General features: G+C 34.3%; 2 protein-coding genes across 8 annotated transcripts; both read right to left on the bottom strand.

The window, feature by feature from the left end:
- Nucleotides 1–258: 258 nt before the first annotated feature.
- On the bottom strand, nt 259–3,853 carry LOC141721624 (G-type lectin S-receptor-like serine/threonine-protein kinase At4g27290). Of its 6 annotated transcripts, XM_074524621.1 has the most exons (9): nt 3,672–3,853; nt 3,482–3,556; nt 2,348–3,406; nt 2,092–2,220; nt 1,821–1,957; nt 1,324–1,540; nt 959–1,196; nt 724–874; nt 259–631 (listed from the first exon to the last, which is right to left on the bottom strand). In XM_074524621.1, exons 1-9 carry the CDS (start codon nt 3,694–3,696, stop codon nt 347–349), a joined length of 2,316 nt encoding a protein of 771 aa, XP_074380722.1. In that variant the 5' UTR covers nt 3,697–3,853; the 3' UTR covers nt 259–346. The 6 variants fall into 6 exon arrangements, 5 of the variants coding, with proteins under 5 accessions (XP_074380722.1, XP_074380720.1, XP_074380721.1 ...); XM_074524619.1 differs by having other exon boundaries at nt 2,348–3,556; nt 3,672–3,852; XM_074524620.1 differs by having other exon boundaries at nt 3,482–3,846.
- A 469-nt stretch (nt 3,854–4,322) lies between these two features.
- LOC141721620 (G-type lectin S-receptor-like serine/threonine-protein kinase At4g27290) lies at nt 4,323–8,318 on the bottom strand. Of its 2 annotated transcripts, none has more exons than XM_074524611.1 (7): nt 6,902–8,318; nt 6,677–6,742; nt 6,307–6,464; nt 5,502–5,712; nt 5,108–5,345; nt 4,868–5,018; nt 4,323–4,786 (listed from the first exon to the last, which is right to left on the bottom strand). In XM_074524611.1, exons 1-7 carry the CDS (start codon nt 8,178–8,180, stop codon nt 4,478–4,480), a joined length of 2,412 nt encoding a protein of 803 aa, XP_074380712.1. In that variant the 5' UTR covers nt 8,181–8,318; the 3' UTR covers nt 4,323–4,477. The 2 variants fall into 2 exon arrangements, with proteins under 2 accessions (XP_074380712.1, XP_074380711.1); XM_074524610.1 differs by having other exon boundaries at nt 6,677–6,805; nt 6,902–8,316.
- Between the last annotated feature and the right edge of the window lie 13,647 nt (nt 8,319–21,965).

Raw genomic sequence — 21,965 nt, 5'->3', positions numbered from 1 at the left:
GTTAGCCTGCTTGATGCATCAGTGAGAGAAGTTGCACTGGAAACCCATGCTATTATTATACATGCGTCCTTCTATCGCATGCTCTAGCACTGATGCTTTGAGCTTCCCAGACTAAAGAAACCAAGTTCAAACAATATTATTCTCCATTGTAGAATTAATGATTTAGAGTCTGTTTGCAGCCTAAATGCAAACAGCGGTAGCTGGTGTTGATTAAAAGAATAACTTAACTAGAAGAAAGGTAATCAACATTTATCCATTTATAGACAATAAACAGTACTTTATACAGCATACATTTTTGTTATTGTTATAGAATGTTAATTTCCAAAGAACTAAAAGAATGAAATTACTATCGTGGAGTAACAATTGTAACAGTTTGGTTAGACAACGATGAAGAATACGTTTCATCTAATTTTCTTTCGGTGAAGAAACCAGGTTGTTTCGGTTGAGGCAGGGAAACCTTACTAGTCAGCATCATGAGTACAGATGACATGTTAGGTCTGTCTTCTGGATATTGTTGAACACATAATAACGCTATTAGAATAACTCGAAACACTTCATGTTGATCACTTGACTCCAGGATTGATACATCAATCAATTCCAGAAGCCTGTCTTCTTTATAACTCTCCCATACCTGGACAAGTAGATGTTGCCAATTTCAAGTAAGCTTTTAAGTTAATAATGTACAAAATGTTTCCATCATATTAGTATCAGATTTTTACATACATGACCCATAAGATTAAGGTTGTGGCTCGGATGATTAAAGAATCTGCACTTTATACCAGTCACAATCTCAATCACCAGTACACCGAAGCTATAAATATCTGATTTAACAGAAAATGCGCCTTCAATAGCATACTCAGGTGACATGTAGCCGCTGCAAATTGAATTAAAAATATGATTTTATTGTTGAGAATATAGAAAAGGAAATGAAAATTAGTATTGGTGTAGAAACTATTACTATGTTCCAACCACCCTTGCTGTGTTTAATTCAGTTTCGCTATCTCCAAAACTTCTTGCCATACCAAAATCTGAGATCTTTGGATTCATATTAAAATCAAGAAGGATGTTACTAGCTTTAAGATCTCTATGGATGACCCTTAATCTGGAGTCTTCATGAAGGTAAAGTATCCCTTTAGCAATCCCATTTATAATGTTGTAACGCGTAGGCCAATCTAGTGATGTTCTATGCTTAATATCTGCCATGTTTGACAAGTCATTCATGTTCTACACATTCAGATTATCTTATAAGAATGTAAAAAGAGTAAACTAATATAGAATAGGTTCTCCATTTATCAGACTTGTGAATGTTGGAGATAACTGTACCTCCAAAGATGAAGTAATCTAAGCTTTTGTTGGGCATATATTCGTAGACTAACATCCTTTCTCCTTCCACAGTGGTGGACCAACCAAGAAGCCTAACCAGATTCCGATGCTGGAGCTTTGCAATGCATAATACTTCATTTCTGAACTCTTCTGCTCCCTGTGTCGAATTTGTTGAATGCCTCTTAACAGCAATTTCCTGCCCATTTTCCAGAACACCCTACAGTCCGTGATTGTTAATACAACACTTCTTAAAACAGTTCTTATTTTCATCTACTTCTCCCGAATTTATATATTCTGATTGTGTTAGAGATTAATTCATTAAGGCAAAGAGAAATAAGCGTTGAGATATGAGAACTAGATAGCGTGAGCATCATTCATGCTATGCAGTAAAGATTACTATTTTTTACTTAAAATTGCTTTTAACAACTTAAACTTATAGTGAGTTACAACACCGAAAACCTGATTATATGAATAAAATTTGTAAACGAGTGAGCCACCTTGTAGACAGGTCCAAAGCCACCTTCCCCAATTTTATTGCTATACGAGAAGTTGGTGGTGGCATTAGCAACAGTTCTGAAGTCGAACACTGCTAAATCTTCCCTCCCATGGTTGGTTTCATGCTCTATCAGTCCCCCTAGAAAGTAACAAGACATATAGATTAAGGTCAATCCTAGGCATATGCCTTTTGGTCGCAAGTGTTGCCACTTAGCACCCTTGATCCTGCGATAGTACCTAAAATAAATTTCCACCTGTATTTATATATACTACCTTCTGTTGTTTTCTTCCTGTACTTGCATACATGCCACAGGTAGAAGCCAAGCACAACTGTTAAAACCGATAAAATGGGGAGAAGTACAATCAGGACGATTCTCCTTGCTCTGGAACTAGTACTTGAACCTGAATAGCCCATAAAACAACATTAACTTCTTAAAATTTAAATCTAATCTCAATTTCATATTTACGATCTTTTTATTTGATAATATGCAAGTAAAAAGGCACTATTTTGGGCCAGTTTTTATTTTACCTGAACCTGAGGCAACAACCCTTACATAAAAATCATGCACACTTTGTTCTTGATCTCTGATGTCAATAAGGTCACCAAACCAAAGCAAGCATCCACTTCCATTTCCGGTGATGTTTGTATTTGCATATGCTGTACAAGAGCAGTTCTCCAGGCACTTTTTCTTACAATCCTCAAGGTTCATGCTCAAATTATATGATGAGCCCCGTGTATCTGGCAATTTCGTTTTTGACTGCAGTACAAAATCATCCCTTATGCTACAATTTAACTGTCTTTTTCGAACGCACCCCTCCGAAAAGTTCAAACTAAGCCAGGCCTCAACATTTTGGGGCTGAAATTCATCTAAACATCTACAAAGAGAGTTAATGTTACAGCTGCCATAAGCTCCACAGCGTCCGTAATCATCACAGTAATCTGCCTGAAGAAATATAGTTGGCTCCCACTTATTAGTTTGATCGGTCCATGTATAACGTATAACTCGCCCATCAGGCTCTATGACTGTCCTTAGAATCATTGAATCATTAGTAGGTTCATTCTCAAAATATATCTCATCGTCTTTAAAGACAAGATCTTCCAAATATGCATTATTTGGACCTGAATCAGGAATACCGCTCCATGTAACACCATTCCAAGGACCAATCCTGAGATATATAGCTGAACCATTCCATAAGAATAGTTGTGGATAGCCACTAATATCAAGCTTGACATGGAAATTACCAAGAGAAGGATCGTCATTGCTTTTCCAAGAACTAAAGGACCAATCAAGGCCAGTTCCCAAGTTCTTTCCAAGCTTCATGCCTGGTAGGAAGGTGTTGTCAGGAAAATCGAAACTTTGCCAAAGAAAACCTCCTTGATCAGCCTCATTTTCTGTCCTGATAACAAGATTTCCTGTGTCTAATAACTGTGCCACAGGATTTACTACAGATTTTGACGAGTTTGATGACCAAATTGTGCTGTTTGTTCCACTGAGAATTATCAGAGTGCCCTCGCTGCTAAAAGTTAGCGTGCCTGATGCATCAGTGACAGGAGTTCCTCCATTGGCAATCCATATGGTAATCCCACCTGCATTCTTGTATCGTATGCTCAAGTACTGATTCTTTGAGCTTCCGAGACTGAAAAAACCAAGTTCAAACTCACCGCTAGCTGAAACAATGGTTTCTCCGGTTTGGATGCTCTGATTTGCAGAAAGTATGTCTCTTGCACTGATGCTAACTATGAAAAATGAGTAGAAGATTATAAAAAAGAAACATTTCGACATCTTACTCATGCCTAAGAGTTTGGTGGATATGAATGGCATTATGTTCTCAAGAGTAGAAGTAGTTCTGACCTGTATAATGCAGACAACAAATCATTTAAGGCCTCAGTCTTTGTTCGTTAAAGTATCAAAATTTCATATAGTTTTGTTGTAAACCTGTAATTTATTTTTCATCTCCAACTGTACCAAATGGTGGGTGTTGGATCTTTAAACAAATGTTTGGCTGGTTGAATAGACTTGGTGGAACCTTGTTGAAATTTCAAGTGTTTGAATTTCCAACTGTTTATCCAAATTGAATTTTCTCCATAATAAGTTGGTTGTTCTCCAATGTGACTTTTGAATGACTTGTAAAGAACGGCAATGTTGTAGGGACTCTTTTATGTTCAGACCACCTTTTTGATTCCGTTTCACTATCTCCATAACTTCTGGCCATACCAAAATCTGAGATTTTCGGATTCATATTATAATCATAAAGAATGTTACTAGCTTCTGGTCATACCAAAATTTGACGTTTTTTATATCAAAGACTCGAATTAATGATTTTTAACCCGTGTTCCCATTCAGATGGACACGGATAAGAGCGTTAATATTACATGAGCCACCAGCAAAAAAACCGCGTCACTTTGAAATAGTAAATTGGTAAAAAGTCGATTTTAAAAAAAAAATTACCTGTCACCTCTTGAATTGTGACAAGATTCTCGAGGTAATATGTCACTGATGACATTGGCAGCTAAACTCTCTTAAAATTTTTCATGTACAGACTTTTACAAATTATCGAGAGTACAATCACGCTGTAGTTCAACCTAATAACTCATTTTTCACATAACTTCTATTGATAATTCAGAACAAAGTTGATAATCAAACTAATATTAACAGTACTATCTAGGTGCAAAGAACGAGACACTATAGCCATTGATGCTAGAAGATGTATGGTTGGTTGATGAAGATGTTGTGTCATTTGGTTTTCTTCTCTCTGAGTAAAATCCGGGCTTTTTTGGAGTAGGCAATGCAATTTTACTACTCAGCATCAGAACTACTGATGACATGTTTGGCCTGTCTTCTGGATATTCTTGCACGCATAATAAACCAATTTCAATCACTCGAAACACTTCATGTTCATTACTTGAATCCAAGATCACTTTATCAGCTATGTCCAAAAGATTGTCTTCATTGTAGCTTCTCCATGTCTGAGAAATTAGTTGGTGTCAGTTCACAGAAATCGCTAAACTAGCAGTTCAAGAAATTAAACACTATACAGATGAACTCACATGACCAACAAGATTAAGATTGTGATCTGGATGATGAAAACCTCTGTTTTTCTTCCCACTTATTATCTCCAGTAGTAAAACACCAAAGCTGTAGACATCTGATTTAGTCGAGAACAATCCATCAATCGCGTACTCAGGGGGCATGTATCCGCTATAAGAAGACAGATGGATAAAGAACATCATTTACTGAGCTATGATATGTATTTAACTAATAATCGAAAATGCTGCACAGAGTCTTACTATGTCCCCACTACTCTTGTTGTACTGGCTTGAGTTTCACTACCCCCGAAAATTCTTGCCAATCCAAAGTCTGATATCTTCGGATCCATCTCATAGTCAAGTAAAATATTACTGGCTTTGAGATCTCTATGAATGATCCTCAGTCTTGAATCCTGGTGCAGGTAGAGTAGCCCTCTTGCAATGCCATTTATAATATTGTAGCGCTTTGGCCAATCAAATGATTTGCACTTCTCTTTATCTGTCAATTTGTCAGTCCAAGTTAGAAGTCCGGGCATAGTATAGCTAAATTTGATCATATATCTTGTTTGTACAAATAATTCATTTCAGTAACTTGATAATTCTAACACAACCAAGTTTTATAAGAAGTTTTTAAAAATTTCAGTTAGGATCATACCAAAAATAAATGAATCTAAGCCTTTGTTAGGCATATATTCATAGATCAACATCCTTTCTCCTTCCTCAATGCAGCATGCAATAAGCCTGACAAGATTCCGGTGCTGAAGTTTAGCAATGCATGAAACTTCATTCATGAACTCATTGACTCCTTGTCTTGAGTCTTTTGAGAGCCTCTTTACAGCTACTTCTTGTCCCTCTTCCAACACTCCCTGCAATTGAATGTTTTAGATCAATGTTTCCGTTTTCATATATCATGAAATCTATATATCCCTTGTTGTGATCCTAATATTTGTTAGCATAAACTCAAATCAGTTAATATAATATCCAATGATTCCTCTAATCTAAACATAGTAGATCAAACATACTATGATAACAGTAGCATGCATTACATTTTGGAACTCCTTGACATTCCACAAAACAGTAAACTTTACAGGTAACATTATGAATTATAACTTGTTGATATGATTACATCTAAATCATCTTTTCCTAAAATCAATCAACAGTGGTTTTGTTTTCTGAAACAAAGACTAGATACAAGTCAGATTCTTTCTGCAGAACCAAATGACTGATAATGCTTTTACATGTCACCTGCAGAAATTGTTCTCACCTTTAACTTTAAGATATACTCAGTGCCGTGGTGCATATTAATCTTTAACAGTAATTCTGTTCGAGGTAAGCTCAAGCATGCATTCAGATTTCAGACTCATAGGTTCGTGTATTAAGCAAAAACAGATATACTGCATCTACATTGCAAAACTCAAAAGAATACTAAGAAATGCTAAGTTATGTATCAACATAGTCACCTTGTAAACAGCACCAAAACCTCCTTCACCAAGCTTGTTACTAGGGGAGAAATTATCAGTTGCGTTTGCAATTTGTACGAAGTCAAGCAAAGGTAAATCAAAATCTTGGCTCTCCTCTCTGTCAGTAGCAGCATTAATTGAGTTGAGTTGCACCGGTCCTGAACAAGTGAGAAGAATATGGGAACAATGAACAATCTGAACACATGCTTACAAAAAACAGAAATATAACTTTTAACTTTTTAAGCAATCGGTTAACGAGTCTACCAATTTTCTTTTTTTACTTTCAGCTGCCAGATTCAGCAAGAAACTAAATTGCTCAGTGAAGCCAACAAATCAAAAAGGTGTAAATGTTGTACCCTTGGAAATTTACCTTCTCTGTTAATTCTTCTTCTGCGGATTCTGTACAACAGGAAGAGGCAAAGTATAGCTGCCAGTACTGCAAAAACAGGAATCAATATGATCCACACACGCGTCTTTTGTCTGGAATTTTTGTTCCCCTCTATGCAGATAAAACATTATTATTAAATGAAAACTATTCTCATAACAAGAAAATATTGAATGACACAAACTCATAATAGCTTAAAAGGTCACTTACTTAATTCAGACGCAGGCATTCTTACATAAAGATCTTGTCCATCATCTGAGTAGCCTCGCATATCATTCAAGCCACCAAACCATAACAAGCATCCACTTCCCCCATCTCGAATATCTGTATTTGAATAAGCTGTACAATTGCAATCCTTCAAGCACTTGTCCGCGCATTCTTCAAGGTTCATGCTCATGTTATACCATGACCATCGCGTGTCTGGCAATTTTACACCAGTATACTTCATGAAACCATCTCCATTCCCACATTCTAGTTGAACTTTGCGCGAACAACCATCAGTCCAATCTGCTTGTCCCCAGTCTTCTGGGCTTTTCGGATCAAACCCTTCCATACATTCACATCTAGGAGACTTGTTAACATTGCAAACACCATTTGTTCCACAAATTCCATAACGATCACAATCGCTCACTTGTAAGGTCAGATATTGTGTCCAGTCGTTTTTATCTCTGTTCCATATATAACGAGTTGATTCGCCGCCTGGTGTCAGTGTCAACCTTGTAATAGCACTAGATTCAGAAGGATTGACAAGATCGAAAACATAATAGACTTCCGTCTCGGTGATGACAAATCTTGATGTGTAGATTCCATTAGGCTTCAGAACAGGAATGCCGCTAAATCTCGAGCCAATCCAAGGTCCAGTTCTGTACCAAGGAACTGAACCTTTCCACAGAAGTAGTTGCGGATAACCATTTTTATCAACTCGATGAATAAAATTACCAGGGGCCGGATCATCGTTACTTTTCCATGGTAAAAAGTACCTGTCTACGCCAGTTGCTAAATCATATCCAAATCTCATGCCTGGCAGAAAATTATCCACCGGATGATCAAAACTCTGCCACACGATATTTTGCTGCTCATTTGCATCCCGGAAAACAAGGTTCCCAGTATCTAACAGCTGAGCCACTGGATTCTTTACTGATCTCGAAGAATTCGACGTCCATATGCTGTCAGCACTCTGATTAGTACTGACAACAATTCCCCTGCTACTGACCCTTACAACGCCTGAAGTATTAGAAATCGGAGACACTCTATTAGCAATCCATATAACAGTTCCGTTTGATATTTTCTTGTACCAGATACCAAAATATCGATTCTGCGGTTTGCCTTGGATGCTGAAAAATCCCATTTCAAATTCTCCGCGTGCTGAAACAATCGTTTGTCCATTATCACTTATGGTTTGATTTGCAGATATACTGTCTGCTGCAGAAGAGAAAGCTATGATCAAGAGTAAACATGAGCACAATAAAAGGATAGTTAATTCTTTCATTGATGCTCTGATAATTTTTTGGGTTTGTATGTTTAAAAAATGTAAATGGAAGCAATTCAAAATGTTGACCAAGTTATATGCAAACTCAATTCTCTTTGTAATTTACTACTTGAGTCACCTCACGAGGTTCTGGAATATTAGAAAATGTATACTTTTTGAATAGTCTAGGATGATTTTTTGGATTTCTTGAAGTTTAAGGTACGTATTTAAATACAAGTATGTAGCGGGCACAACATGCCGTTGTGTACAACTACATTTATTATTAGTTTATATTTTTTTATTATATAAATTGTAATGAAATTGTAATATAGGTAACTAAATTTTATATATGTAGCTAAATAATTTGTGAATTTTGGTTACCAAACGAAGTACTCTAACGGCCCGTTCTAAACATGATTATTGAGTATGGTTAATAAAAAATGAAATTTGAGTCTTAAGTATTAGTGTTTGAATTAGTAATTTTGTTATACATAATAAAAACCTCATCATCTTAAGGTGCGTAATTTATAAGTACTTTAGAATTTCATATTATTTTCATTCTCATTTCCCATCCCATTTGCTCTTAGTCGTTATTTTGATTTCAATTCAGATTTCGATTTAAAATTATCGTCCAAATATCATTTATTCTTATTCTTAAATCTTGACATTTAAAAACATGTCACGTCAAATTACCGTCCAAATATTATGTATTCTTAGTCTTAAATCTTGACATTTAAAATCATGTCACGTCCCAGACAAGGAGTGGTTCGATTTAGTGGATAAAGAAATGGTCAATATTTCAAAATTTATTATAAAATAAATTTTTTATGTACGTGTATTACATATTGATTGATCTTAATTTTTAAAGTGAATTATAAGGCGGACCAGTCTGCGAGTCTAGATATTATGAAAATTTCAATTTAAAAAAAATATGTATATATATAAATTTTTATATTATTACTAGAAAAGTTACTAAATCGGTATTTCAGAAAAACTAACTTTTCTAAAAATATATAGCATTTTCGTCGCAATTAATGACACCGTATATTCATCTTTTTCTTAAAAAAGCTTCAAACATATTTGAGTTCACAAATCACAGCAAACCACAGAAGCAATCAATTGTAGCCCCAAGTTGCAAAAAATTAATAGAACTAGAACTAGTCAAATGACTAACGCGTAGAAATATTATAATCTATTGACAATAATTTCAAAGTCAATGTGAGGGTCAAGGCAAGTTATTTGTTCATATAAAAGGCCAGTGGCGCATTACATCTCGTGAACGTGATGTAACTGCAGGTCATCCAACGTAGAGGCGATGGTTGCGGAATACTTTCGAATTTCGATTACGGATGGTTCCAAAATCCAACCAAACAGACTTTATCCGACCTGAATTGATTCGAAAAAATTTAAAATTTAATTTTTTTATTAGACATAATTTAAAATTAATTTTAATTGAGTTAAATATTATTAAAATCAAATAAATGGATTGGGTTAAGTTTTTATATATAAACAGCCAATTTTAACATGACCCATATATAATAGATAAAATTAATATGACCACAAATTTCAGCTAATTTTTTTCTCTCCACCTCCATGTGAGAGCTTTTTTCTTTTTCTCTCCATATTCATAACCTTTAGGATATTGTGAGAGTTCTCTTTCTGAGTTTCAATGGAGACTAATGAAGATATCAACCAACGGATGGAAAGTATGGGTATTGAGGATGAGGAGAATGCAGTTTTTGTGTTGTAAGGAGACGTGGATGAAAGTTTCAATAGATACGAACTCTGTCTTGTTGGAAGATTGCTTACTGAGAAGAACGTTAACACGAAGATTATGAAATCAAGAATTGCAGATGTCTGGAGGCCGACTATGGGAATAATTATAAAGGATCTGGAGTAGGGCATGTTCTTATTTCAATTCTTTCGAAAAGAGGATATGCAATGGGTTACAAATGGTGGTCCATGGTCATTTGATAATGCCATGTTGGTTCTGGAGAAGATAGAAGTAGGTGAGAACCCAGCAAAGGTTAATCCATGTTTTCTGAGTATTTGGATTCAGTTATATAATTTGCCAATGGGTTACATGCTCGAAACAGTAGGAAAGCAACTGGGTAATTTTTTTGGGGAATTTATAGAATATGATGCAAGGAACAATTCGTCCATCTGGAGAGATTGTATGCGAATTAGAATAAGAATTGACGTTCGTAAGCCCCTTAAACGTCGAAAGAAGATTGTTAAAAAGGATGGTACGGAGTTTACGGTGGAGTGCAAGTATGAAAGGTTAGGAGAATTTTGTTTTTCATGTGGGTTAGTGAGTCATACTGATCGTTTCTGCAGACTGAATGTGGTTGGAAATGAAGGAATGGGGAAAGACTGGGGTAGCTGGCCCCGAGCACCACCACGTAGGGTGGCGGGGCAGACGCAGAGTAAGTGGTTGAGGAACGAGAACGATGACACGTGGGAAGCTAGGGTTGATGGAGAGTTCAACAAACAGAGTTTTTCGGGGGGAAATTTTCAAATCAGGGGCAAGAAAATAGGGAAGGGAGTGATATTAGGAAAGAAGTTGTAACAGATCGCAGAAGTGGTAAGGAAAAACATTTGAATTTAAATGAAACAGTTTTAAAGGGATTTACAACAACCTCAAATCTGGTTTATGATTTAAATGAGGAGGAGAGTGAAATCATACAACTGGAGGATCGAAAAAGGCGGAGAGGATTATCTAACCAAGTGCGTCAAATGGATGTTGACTCAGGAGAGAAATTTTTGGGTATTCAGACAGAACAGTGCCAACAAGAGGCTGACATTTCTGATGGGGATTTGGCAGACGCTTTTCAACACAGTCCGGTTGAGCTTGCTAAGCAAGCCAGCAATTCAAAATGAATGCCATTGCTTGGAACTGTCGAGGTGTGGGCTCACCTCGTACAGTTCGTTTATTGAAGGAGATGATTAAGTCTCACAAGCCTGATGTTTTATTCTTATCAGAAACTTTAGCAGATAATAACAAGATTGATTGTCTTGCAGCAAAAATTGGTTTTGTAATTTTTTTTTCAGTAGAGAAGCATGGTAGAGGAGGAGGGCTTGTAGTTTTTTGGAGTAATAAAATTAATGTTTCTGTCTTTGGTTCTTCTGATAACCATATTGATATCATAATCCAGGAAAATTCAGGTTATAAGTGGAGGTTGACTTGCTTTTATGGGTTTCCAGAAAGGGAGAGGAGACAAAAGTCATGGAACCTTCTTCGTCACTTATCTTCTGTTTCTCATTTAGCATGGTGCGTGTTTGGGGATTTTAATGACTTGCTTTATAGTAGTGACAAAAGAGGAAAGAATGAACATCCTTATAGCTTGATGGAAGGTTTCCGTAAGGCCGTTGATGATGCGTCACTGATTGAATTGGAGCTTAAAGATGGTGAATTTACTTGGGAGAAAAGTAGGAGTACGACAAGTTGGGTCCAGGAAAAATTGGATAGATGTTTTGCAACTGAAGCTTGGTGGAGCAAATTCCCGTTATGTATGTTATCTGTTTTCCATGTGACAGCTTCAGACCATGATCCAATAAAACTTGAGCTTATGTGTACATCTATTTCTAAGAAGCAGTTCAGGTTCCGTTTTGAAAGTACGTGGTTGAAGGAACCCAATTTCCATGCAGAGGTTTCGAGCTTTTGGCAACAGCTTCCAGCTATTCACTTGCTCCCAAAACTTGTTGAGCTATCCAGATATATGTCGCATTGGGGAAGAGAATTTTTTAATAAATTCAGAGAAAAAGTCATACGGCAGAAAAAAGTTATTGATGAGCTTAAAGTTAGAGAGGATGATGACGACATTCAGTTGTACTTTGAGGAGAAAGAAAGATTGAACGAGCTATTAATACATGAGGAAGTGTACTGGCAACAGAGAGCAAAAAAGTTATGGCTTAAGGAGGGTGATTTTAATTCATGTTTCTTTCATGCAGCAACATCGAAAAGAAAGAAATTGAACCACATTGCATCTCTAAAATCAGAGGAAGGGACACTGGTCTCCAATCAAGTGGAGATGTGCAACATTTTGCAAAGGTACTTTAGCTATATTTTCATGAAGTCTAATAATTGCAGTATTCCCCCGATTAGCACTGATACATCTGTTATAACGGATAGTCAGAATGATTTGCTTACAGCTGAGCTAACTTTTGCTGAATTTACTAAGGCTGTTAAAGATATGCATCCAGATAAAGCTAGTGGGCCAGATGGACTAAATCCGGCATTCTTCCAGCACTTTTGGAAACTCCTTGGTAAAGAAGTTTTTAAATGTTTTTGTCAATGGATTAATGAAGGTAAGTTCTCACTTGGTGTTAATGACACAACTTTAGTTCTTATTCCTAAAAAAGAACTAGTGGATGACCCCAAGGATCTCAGACCTATAGCTTTATGTAATGTACTCTATAAAATTATTGCTAAAGTACTAGCAAATAGATTGCAAAAAATCCTCCCCCAAATTATTTCAGAGGAGCAATCTGCGTTTGTCCCTGGTAGACATATCACGGACAATGTGTTAGTAGCTTTCGAAATTCTGCATTACATGAAAAGGAAGAACAGTGGGCAAGATGGAGTAGTGGCTCTGAAACTTGATATAAGTAAAGCTTATGATCGAGTAAGTTGGGAATATCTTCGTCATAGAATGATTGTAATGGGCTTCTCCAGAAAATGGATTGCGTGGGTAATGTTATGTGTCAATACTGTTTCCTATTCTATATCATTTCAAGGCTCAATGATAGGACCTATAAATCCTACTCGAGGACTTCGACAAGGGAATCCCTTATCCCCTTATTTATTCCTCTTGTGCGTAGAAGGTTTGTCAGAAGCTCTAAGCTCAGCTGCTGGTAGTGGTACTATTAAGGGTTGCAGGATCTGTAATTCAGCCCCAGAGATCATGCACTTGCTTTTCGCTGATGATAGCTTCCTGTTCTTTAATGCATCGAGTACTGAAGCTCATGAAATAAAAAGGGTGTTGAGTGTTTATGAGAATTATTCGGAGCAAGCAGTTAATTATCAAAAATCAGCTATATTTTTTAGCTCAAATGTTCGAATGGATAAACAAGAAGAGATCAAGGAAATCCTAGGTGTTATGAAAGATATTGGTGAAAGCAAGTACTTGGGTCTCCCTTCCCTGGTTGGTCGTTCTAAGAAGAAGGTATTTAGATATCTTAAAGAGCAAGTGATCAAGAAAATGGAAGGATGGAGTTCTAGGTTATTATCACGTGCTGGTAAACTGGTTATGTTAAAAAATGTTTTACAAGCTATTCCGTCCTATGCAATGTCATGTTTCTTGTTGCCCAAATCAATATGTGAAGAAATTCAACGAGTTATGAATGATTTTTGGTGGCAGAATAATTCAGCAAACAACAAAGGTATCAAATGGCTAAGGTGGCAGAAAATGTGTATGTCAAAGGGATGTGGTGGTTTGGGGTTCAGAGATATTAGAGGTTTTAATATAGCTCTGTTAAGTAAGCAATGCTGGAAGCTAGTTAATGAACCAACCTCTTTGATGGCCAGAATGCTTAAAGCTAAATATTACCCGAATAGCCACTTTTTACAATCTGACAGGAAGGGGGGCGTTAGCTATACATGGGCTGGTATTTGGGAAGCCAAGGAGGAAATGAAGAATGGGCTCAGGTGGGTACTTGGTGACGGAAAATCTATTAAAATCAGTGAAGACAGATGGTTGAGATCGAAGGAGGATTACTGTGTTAATAGGAGTAGTGTGGTTGGCGATGTGGAGCATTTAACTATTAGTGATTTTTTTCTGGAGAACACGAGAACTTGGGACGTTGTTAAGTTAAATGAGCACTTCTGCAGTGATGATGTTGCAGCTATTGTGAAGACTCGAATTCCCCAAAGGTATACAGCAGACAGGGTGGTCTGGACTCATTCCAAGAATGGGACGTATACGGTGAAATCAGGTTATTTTCAAGGGTGTGAAAATCACTTGCCTGTGGATGCAGTGCAAAGCTCAAAAGGTTGGAGTGTGATCTGGAAACTTGCAATACCTCATAAGGTTAAAGTGTTTCTTTGGAGGTTTTGTCGTAATACTTTGCCAGTAAGGATTCTGCTGCGAGGAAGAGGAATCTCATTACCAATAGTATGCTCGATGTGCACTGGGGATATTGAATACTTGAGACATTTATTTTTTGAATGTCAGTATGCTAGAAGTTGTTGGAACTATATGGGAGTGGATGTTAATAGGTGGTATATTGAAGATAGTACTGAATGGTTACTCAGGAAGTTAGCGGATGGGCCAAAACAAGAATTGCTTAAAATTTCAATGGTGCTATGGGGCATTTGGTTCAGAAGAAACAAACATATCTTTGAACAAAGATCAATGTCTCCAGAAGCAGTAATGGAGTGGAGTAGAAAGCAATTCACCGATTGGCAGGAAGCAAATGCAAAGCCTATTAATAGTCTGGAGGTTCAGGAAAACACGAGTACCTCAGACTGTAAATGGAAGGCTCCAGAAATGGGTTGCATAAAAATAAATATGGATGCTGCTGTGAAGGAAGGTCAGGATTGGTTTGCTATAGGGATGGTGGCTAGGAATCATCTGGGGCATTTTCTGGGTGGAAAAACGATGAAGCTGGCAGGAAGGGTGTCGGTTGTGGAGGCAGAGATGGTGGGTATCTCCGAAGCTATGTCGTGGGCTATTGATGGTATATTAGGAGATGTAGTTGTGGAGAGTGATTCGTTGATCAGTGTTCAAAATGTACTTCAAGCAAAGGAAAACTTGTTAGAGATTGGTGATCTTATGCAGCAGTGCAAGGATATTCTTCAAGAGAATAGTAGGTTATCTTTATCTTTTTCTAGAAACCAAGCTAACAGGGTAGCTCATTGTATGGCTAGAATACCCTGTGAAGTTAATGGTTTCATGATTATCTCGTCTCCTCCGAGTCAATTGTTGGAGATATTATTGTCAGAAAGTTCAGTTTATTAATGAAATATCCTTTTTTTCTCAAAAAAAAACATGACCCATATATTTTATTATCAACTTTATATGATTTATAATTTTATAGAAATTTTGTATGATTTTGCATCATTCTTATTATACTTACAAAATTCTGGATGAAAGTTTAAATTAACTTAAATTTATGGTTGAATTTTTATGTTTAATCTATCTAAACACAATTAACACCGTTGTATACATGAATGTAACCCTAAAATGGCATTTAAAAGTACACGTGACATAATCGAGTTTTAATATGGTTAAGTTCACATACGAGTTTACTTCAACTTTAAATGTTTATAACGAGTAATTATATAAAGAATCTTTTTTATATTTTAATACACCAACACAATTTTTTTTTATTTTCTTACCCAAATTTACCCTACTTAGACACCGCTCTAAATGAGGTTATATCAAGCACACTGCGGTTATACCAAGCAGAGATGGGCATTCCCCATCTCATCTGAACCCGATCTGATCCTTGACCTGTTAGAGTCGGGGATTCGAGGAGTTATGGGATCGAGACGGGGGCGGGGACGGGGACTAGTGTCTCCTCGTTTCGATCCCCGATTCTTCATATTAAGCTTTAATTATTAAATTTTTGTGTAGAAGAAAAAATAATTAAAATAATTTATGATACTATAATTTAAAGGAGTCGAAACTCGTTCTTCAACGCACACAACTCAATGGGACAGAGGGAGTAGTATATAAAATAATATTTAAGTATATATAATATAATATAATATAATGTGTAATATATAAAATTATATATATAATTAAAATATTTTATATTTATATATACACATATATTTAAAATATTATATATATTTGGTTTTTCCGGATTTCGAGTTCGAATTAGATTTTTATTGGGTTTTGGATTTCGTATTAGGTTTTGGATCGGTATATCTAAAATTTAATTTCAAATTCAAAAAAATTTGGATTTGAAAATTAAATCCATATCCAAATAGAAACCATGTTCAAAATAAAAATCAAATAACATAATCAGATTCGGTAAATCTAAAATTTCGGGTTTCGGGTCGAATATCGCTCGGATATGATAATTTTGTCATCCTTTAGTTGAAAATGTATATGTATATAGGCTTATGGTCAAATAGAAACCAAGTTTAAAATAAAAACTAGAAACCATTCATAAATAACATATTTACATTCCTATTTTACACAGCCATCCTGCCCCCGACAAGTGGTCCACTATTGTATCTCTTTCCCAGCTTCCCACCTCTTTTCCCCGTCATCCATCATTCATATCCGATCAAACTCACCCAATCACCTTATTCACTTCTCCTTCTTAATAAATTATATATACCTCCAGTTGCAATAAATCACTAACTTTTCTGGCCAACAAGATTGACGATATCATCGATATATGTGAAAATAATATACTCATGTATGTATCTCGTATTACTATTTGGAAATCTTTATAATACAAGTTGATGATTTGTGTTATACAATTCAGTGATTATTGTCGTATAATTTAGAGGTGAATGTCGTCGTATAATTGAGTGACTAAAGTATAGATCTTGTGATTTATTTCATAAAATTTGGTATTTGTTTTCATATATCATGTTCAAATTTCAGATCAGTTGAGTTTTATTGAAATACGGGTGGTTGTTCATAATTGCAATAATTTTAAATTTCATATATTTCCCCCTCTTATTTATTTCACATTAATCATTCAAAACTTCACCCACCAACACATTTGTGGCCTGTACATTCAATTTTGATAATTTCATATTCTGCAAGTTAGTGATTTCTGTAATATAATCCGCGCTTGAGATCTGAAAGTTTAGTGTTATGTCATGGTGGCGGACGAGAATAGACCAGAGATGATGGTGGAGGTGTTGGGTTCCGAAGGCATAAAACGCAGCGGATAAACGTAAATAAAACAAAAATTTCAAAACCCAAAAACAGGATCCATGTATAATTATGGGCAGATTATGGATATAACGAATCATACCTTTCAAGAGCTTAACTTTCACGAACTCAACGGAGATCCTAGCTATCACGCTTTGTGTCTACCTCTCGGAGAAACACCTTTATGGTATCCACACGAGCACCTTCAAGAACGTCTCACGAACTTGACTACGGAATGGATGTACTAGCCTCCTTCTTGAAGATCTGAATTGCCTCTGCCTCTCTTTGCTGCTAGGGTTTTATTAAGAAACGTACAAGCCTCTTTAACCTATCATTATCTATTTATAATGGTTGATTAAAAAGGCCCATAATAGCAAAGCCCAACCCTAGTAGGTATTGGATTAAATAATAAAAACGAATTTCTATTATTTAATTAATAACTAAGTCATACTTAATTATTATGGGCAAAAACATTCCTTTTAATTCGAATTTATATTATCTCAATTAAGTCTTACTTAATTATAATAAAATTCAAAAAATCATCAATTAATTTAAATCCATAATTTAAATTAACTATTACATTAAGTGCTCTATTTGTGCGACCCTATAGGCTATTATTTAATTGGCAATAATTTTATTCTCTAATAAAATTATAAACAATGAGCGGTATCTAGTAATACATCATTGTTACCCAATTAAACAATAATTAAATCGTGATTAGATAAAACCTTTCGTGATTAATGTTTTTCGTGTAATATAATCCCTTTAACCATACATATTATAGATTAAACTCGAGGCATATATTTAGTCATCCTCTTCAACATTTAATCCGGGTTTACTTGATCCATGAGTAGATTAAAGAGACAAATCATTATTTGAGCATGACCATGCTTTTATAATCTCACTCAATCAAGAGGCCAATAATATCTCTCCTAATTATAGGAGGGTTAAATCCTTTATCTATCATTCATATTTCTCATACGACTCATGATATACCCGATGTCCACTTTTATCATCACCCGATCAAAAGGAACTTTTAATGTAGTCAAAATATATTAATCCTCGTATAGAAATATAATGATTTCAAGTCAAAGGATCGTTACACCATTATCACTGTGAGTCTTTCTTATGACTTTATTAAACATGAAGAATATCACTGTGGGTCTGTCCAGTACCATGTACTCTCACATGTACCTATGTATTGACTTTAGTATCCCCATACTTATAACCAATGAGATGTGGTTATCTTGTCAAACAACATACTAGTCTATCTATGTATTATTATTGTCCTATATAATAATACTCGACTAGGGACCTTTAAGAATATGATATATTATATAATCTCAAGTTCAAGTCATGTACTTAAATTATACAATTTGTATCATGATTCTAAGGACATTTATTATGCTAACAAAATATCGCAGTAATTAAGGTCATAATAAATACATTTATTGAATGATCAACTGACATAAAGATTATAAAAGAATAATGTATTGCCTCTAGGACACCTACACTAACAGGAGGTAGACTGAAGATGGTGAATTTGATTGACTAGTTGTAATGAAAGATGAAGATAATGATCAGAAATGAAGCATGGGTTTGTATTGGTGATATGTATCATTGTCATATATATATATATCAAGCATGTATTTTTAATATGTAATTGAGACTGATTTAATGGACTGGACGATTCTAATTTGGGAAAAAATTAAGCTAATTTCTAATCTATACTTTTTATTAATAAGTGAAACTATGTTTTAATGCAGTACAAAAGTACCAAATTACCAAAGTACTCAAGTACCAAATTTTGGTATCCATCCAACACAAATTGACTTCTATTCTCGGTAAACTTTGTTTTCAACACAAATTAACTTCTATTTTCTACAAACTTTATTTTTTATTAGTTATTGACCATCCAAGTGTCTATTTACTTTAAAAAATAGAAAAAACATTTTTTAAATGAAATACATAATATATAAGATTTTATTAAGTTACATTAATTTGAACTCTTTATTAATAAGCGAAAATATGTTTTAATGCAGCACAAAAGTATCAAAGTACTAAAGTATCAAATTTGGTACTCACGAACACAAATTGACTTCTATTGTTCGTAAACTTTGTTTTCAACACAAATTGACTTGTATACTCTATAAACTTTATTTTTTATTAGTTAGTCCACATCCAAGCGTCTATTTACTTTATAAAATAGAAATAATATTTTTTAAACGAACTTATGAATCAGAATAGATTTTATTAAGTTACGTTAAATTAAGCGGAATCACACATATTTACTTTTAATTTAAAAAACTACTAACATGAATTGAATTATATTCTCTATGGACTTTATTTTCAGTTAGTTAGTGTCCATCATAGCGTCAATTTACTTTTAAATTAGAAAATATTATTTTAAAAATAATTATATAATAGTAAATGACTTTAGTGATATTTACTAATTTATAAATTGAAAATCATTAATTTAACGATATATTTGTTACAGTCCATCACAACATTTATTTACCTTTAAGTTAAAAAAAAAATTACAGTAACAGATTTATGGGTTATATTTAAATTATATTAAGTAATATTAAATTAAGTATAATAACATCTATTTACGTTTTATTTAAAAAATATTTTTATCAATTTTTTAGTAAGATAAATAAACTATATTGAAAATCTAATTATAAGATAATTTTCAATTAATATTGAATGATCTAAAAATAACAAATATTTTGTTCATAAATAAATATACAACTCGTTTCACACAAACAAAACTAATACATTAGATTCATATAACAAGTAAAATAATGCATAACTGGAAAATTTCATAACTGATTCGATTCTATTTAACTACGGAAGTATTCTTGACAAGTACCAATTTAACATTCGATATTAATATATTAGTTTCAGTTTGTTTAGCACGGACCATGAGTTCCATTTTCTATAAATATAATTCGATATTTTTAATCTCGGGCGCCTGCTTCGCACGAATTATCAACTATTGATGCTAATAAGTGAAAAAATGTTCTATTAAAACACACAAGTATCAATTAGTACTGTTATGGATTAAAAACTAATATATATGATTGTTGTATTTATTACTAAGGAACGTGAGTTTCGAGACTCGATTTGACTGCTCTTGTGTTTCGTGACTTAATCTGCCTTAACAAGATGCCTCCGTACCTTGCTGATTGCCAAGGATCAAGTTAAAAAACGTAGTTCTGATATGTGGGGTGAGGCCCCTTATATAGATGCTGGAAGTCCTTGAATTGGACTTGGTATAGGAGACTTAGTGGTCAAGTCTCTGAATTAGAATGGACTTTGGAGTCCTAGGAAGTAGGAAGCTGGTTCCTTATCCTATGAGGTTCCTTGGAGGCCAATCTACAAGGATTTATATCCCCACTAGGACTTATCTTAATAGTTGTTTTTCTCCCTTATTAATTAATTACAAAATTAATTAATAATCAGGGTTTTGGGTCTTCTTTATTCCATCAGGCCTGATCTGGTCCATCAGGCCTGATCAACGTGTTAACCTTTTTGGTCTGAATATCATACATCTTCTTATTGGGCCTTGCAGCCCAATTCATATGTAATTAATGCAATATTAACTACGTAATCATGATTTATTTATTCCCTATCAGGTACCCACTAGAAAATTATACAACTATTTTTAAAATTTTATTAAATTGAATCTCAACTAACTCGAATCAACTCCTCTCCGTAGAAAATGATGAACTCACTGAAAAGTATACAACTATTGTTAAAATTTTATATAATAAAATCTCAACTAACTGGAATTTACTTCTCCTTTTCACTTTAATTTCTGTTTGTTAGAGTATCTCCAATGGTTGTTGGCTAAATAAAATATCGATTATCTAAAATTTTACTGAATTGTAGAGATTGTACTTAGCAGAGTTGGTTATAATGGTTGACTATATTTTAAAAATAGTATGTAATAATTATTTTTGTTATATATAAATTGAATGTTTAATTTTAACATGGTAACCAAACGATTTGTAATATTGTTATAAGTCTTTGGAGATTCAACAAATATGGCTAATATTGCTGGGTAATCTAAAATTTTAGTTAATGTTTTTGAACCATTGGAGGACATACTATTTTTAGATAATCTCTATAATTATAATTATGATATGTCACATGAATTTTTTTAGCCAAGTGATTGAACTATTGTAGATACTCTTAGTATTCATCTAAGCGTAAATTTATATAAATAAAATAATTAGGTACATAATTAGAACTGGAAGTTCATAATTACATTTTACTTCGCTTTTTTTAATTATATAATTTAACAACAATTATTTATTATATTTCGATACATGTTTCGCACAGATTGTGAAATTTAATTTTATATAAATATTAATTTAATATTACTTTTAATTTCGGACCCATGCGAACAACACCCTCTATCTATATATTCTATGTATATACGAACTCGTTTATTTAATGAGTGGTGCCTTTGATAACTCTAGTCTTTAATGAAGAAATAATGCTATAAGAGAAAAGACATTAGTCATTCTTGCTTATGATTAAAGAATTGACGAGAGGTTGAAATGAGTAGGGCTAAGGTGACAAGTTTGAATATAATAGCAAAATCGTAGACTTGTGATTTCTTTTTCTAAAAAATTCAAGTCTCCGCACCTACTCCTGTCTTCGTCAAGAATTTTCTGCCCTACAAATTCAACCCACATGTACCCAATTTGACTTATTACAATCGTGTTGGTCAGGGAATGTCAGAGGAAAAAGGATACTCCCTCCGTCCCGTAATATTCTTCCCGTTTTAATTTTTCGTACTGTTCATATTAATTGATTGACTACTAATTTACGTCTAATCTATAAGATCATATATAGTCATGAGTGATTTTGTTGGATTCGTATTTATGAGTACTTTAATACAATGAAGTTGTTATATTTAATACTAATACAAAATTAAAGATATTAACAATTAAAA

Source organism: Apium graveolens, chromosome 4, assembly GCF_009905375.1.
Source record: "Apium graveolens cultivar Ventura chromosome 4, ASM990537v1, whole genome shotgun sequence".
Lineage (NCBI taxonomy): Eukaryota > Viridiplantae > Streptophyta > Magnoliopsida > Apiales > Apiaceae > Apium > Apium graveolens.
The sequence above is the reverse complement of the archived record's forward strand: the minus strand, read 5'-3'. Positions and strand labels throughout refer to the sequence as shown.

What these genes read in the sequence shown, in the direction of transcription:
- LOC141721620 (XM_074524610.1), bottom strand. Translation starts at nt 8,180, where the DNA reads ATGAAAGAATTAACTATCCTTTTATTGTGCTCATGTTTACTCTTGATC. An exon ending in GTTTTGGTGCTGTTTACAAG is followed by an intron (nt 5,713 to 6,306) that starts GTGACTATGTTG and finishes ATTCAATTGCAG; the next exon opens with GGAGTGTTGGAAGAGGGACA. An exon ending in ATCTTAATCTTGTTGGTCAT is followed by an intron (nt 4,787 to 4,867) that starts GTGAGTTCATCT and finishes CTAATTTCTCAG; the next exon opens with ACATGGAGAAGCTACAATGA.
- LOC141721624 (XM_074524617.1), bottom strand. Translation starts at nt 3,641, where the DNA reads ATGCCATTCATATCCACCAAACTCTTAGGCATGAGTAAGATGTCGAAA. An exon ending in CAGGAAGAAAACAACAGAAG is followed by an intron (nt 1,958 to 2,091) that starts GTAGTATATATA and finishes GTTACTTTCTAG; the next exon opens with GGGGACTGATAGAGCATGAA. An exon ending in ACCTTAATCTTATGGGTCAT is followed by an intron (nt 632 to 723) that starts GTATGTAAAAAT and finishes CTACTTGTCCAG; the next exon opens with GTATGGGAGAGTTATAAAGA.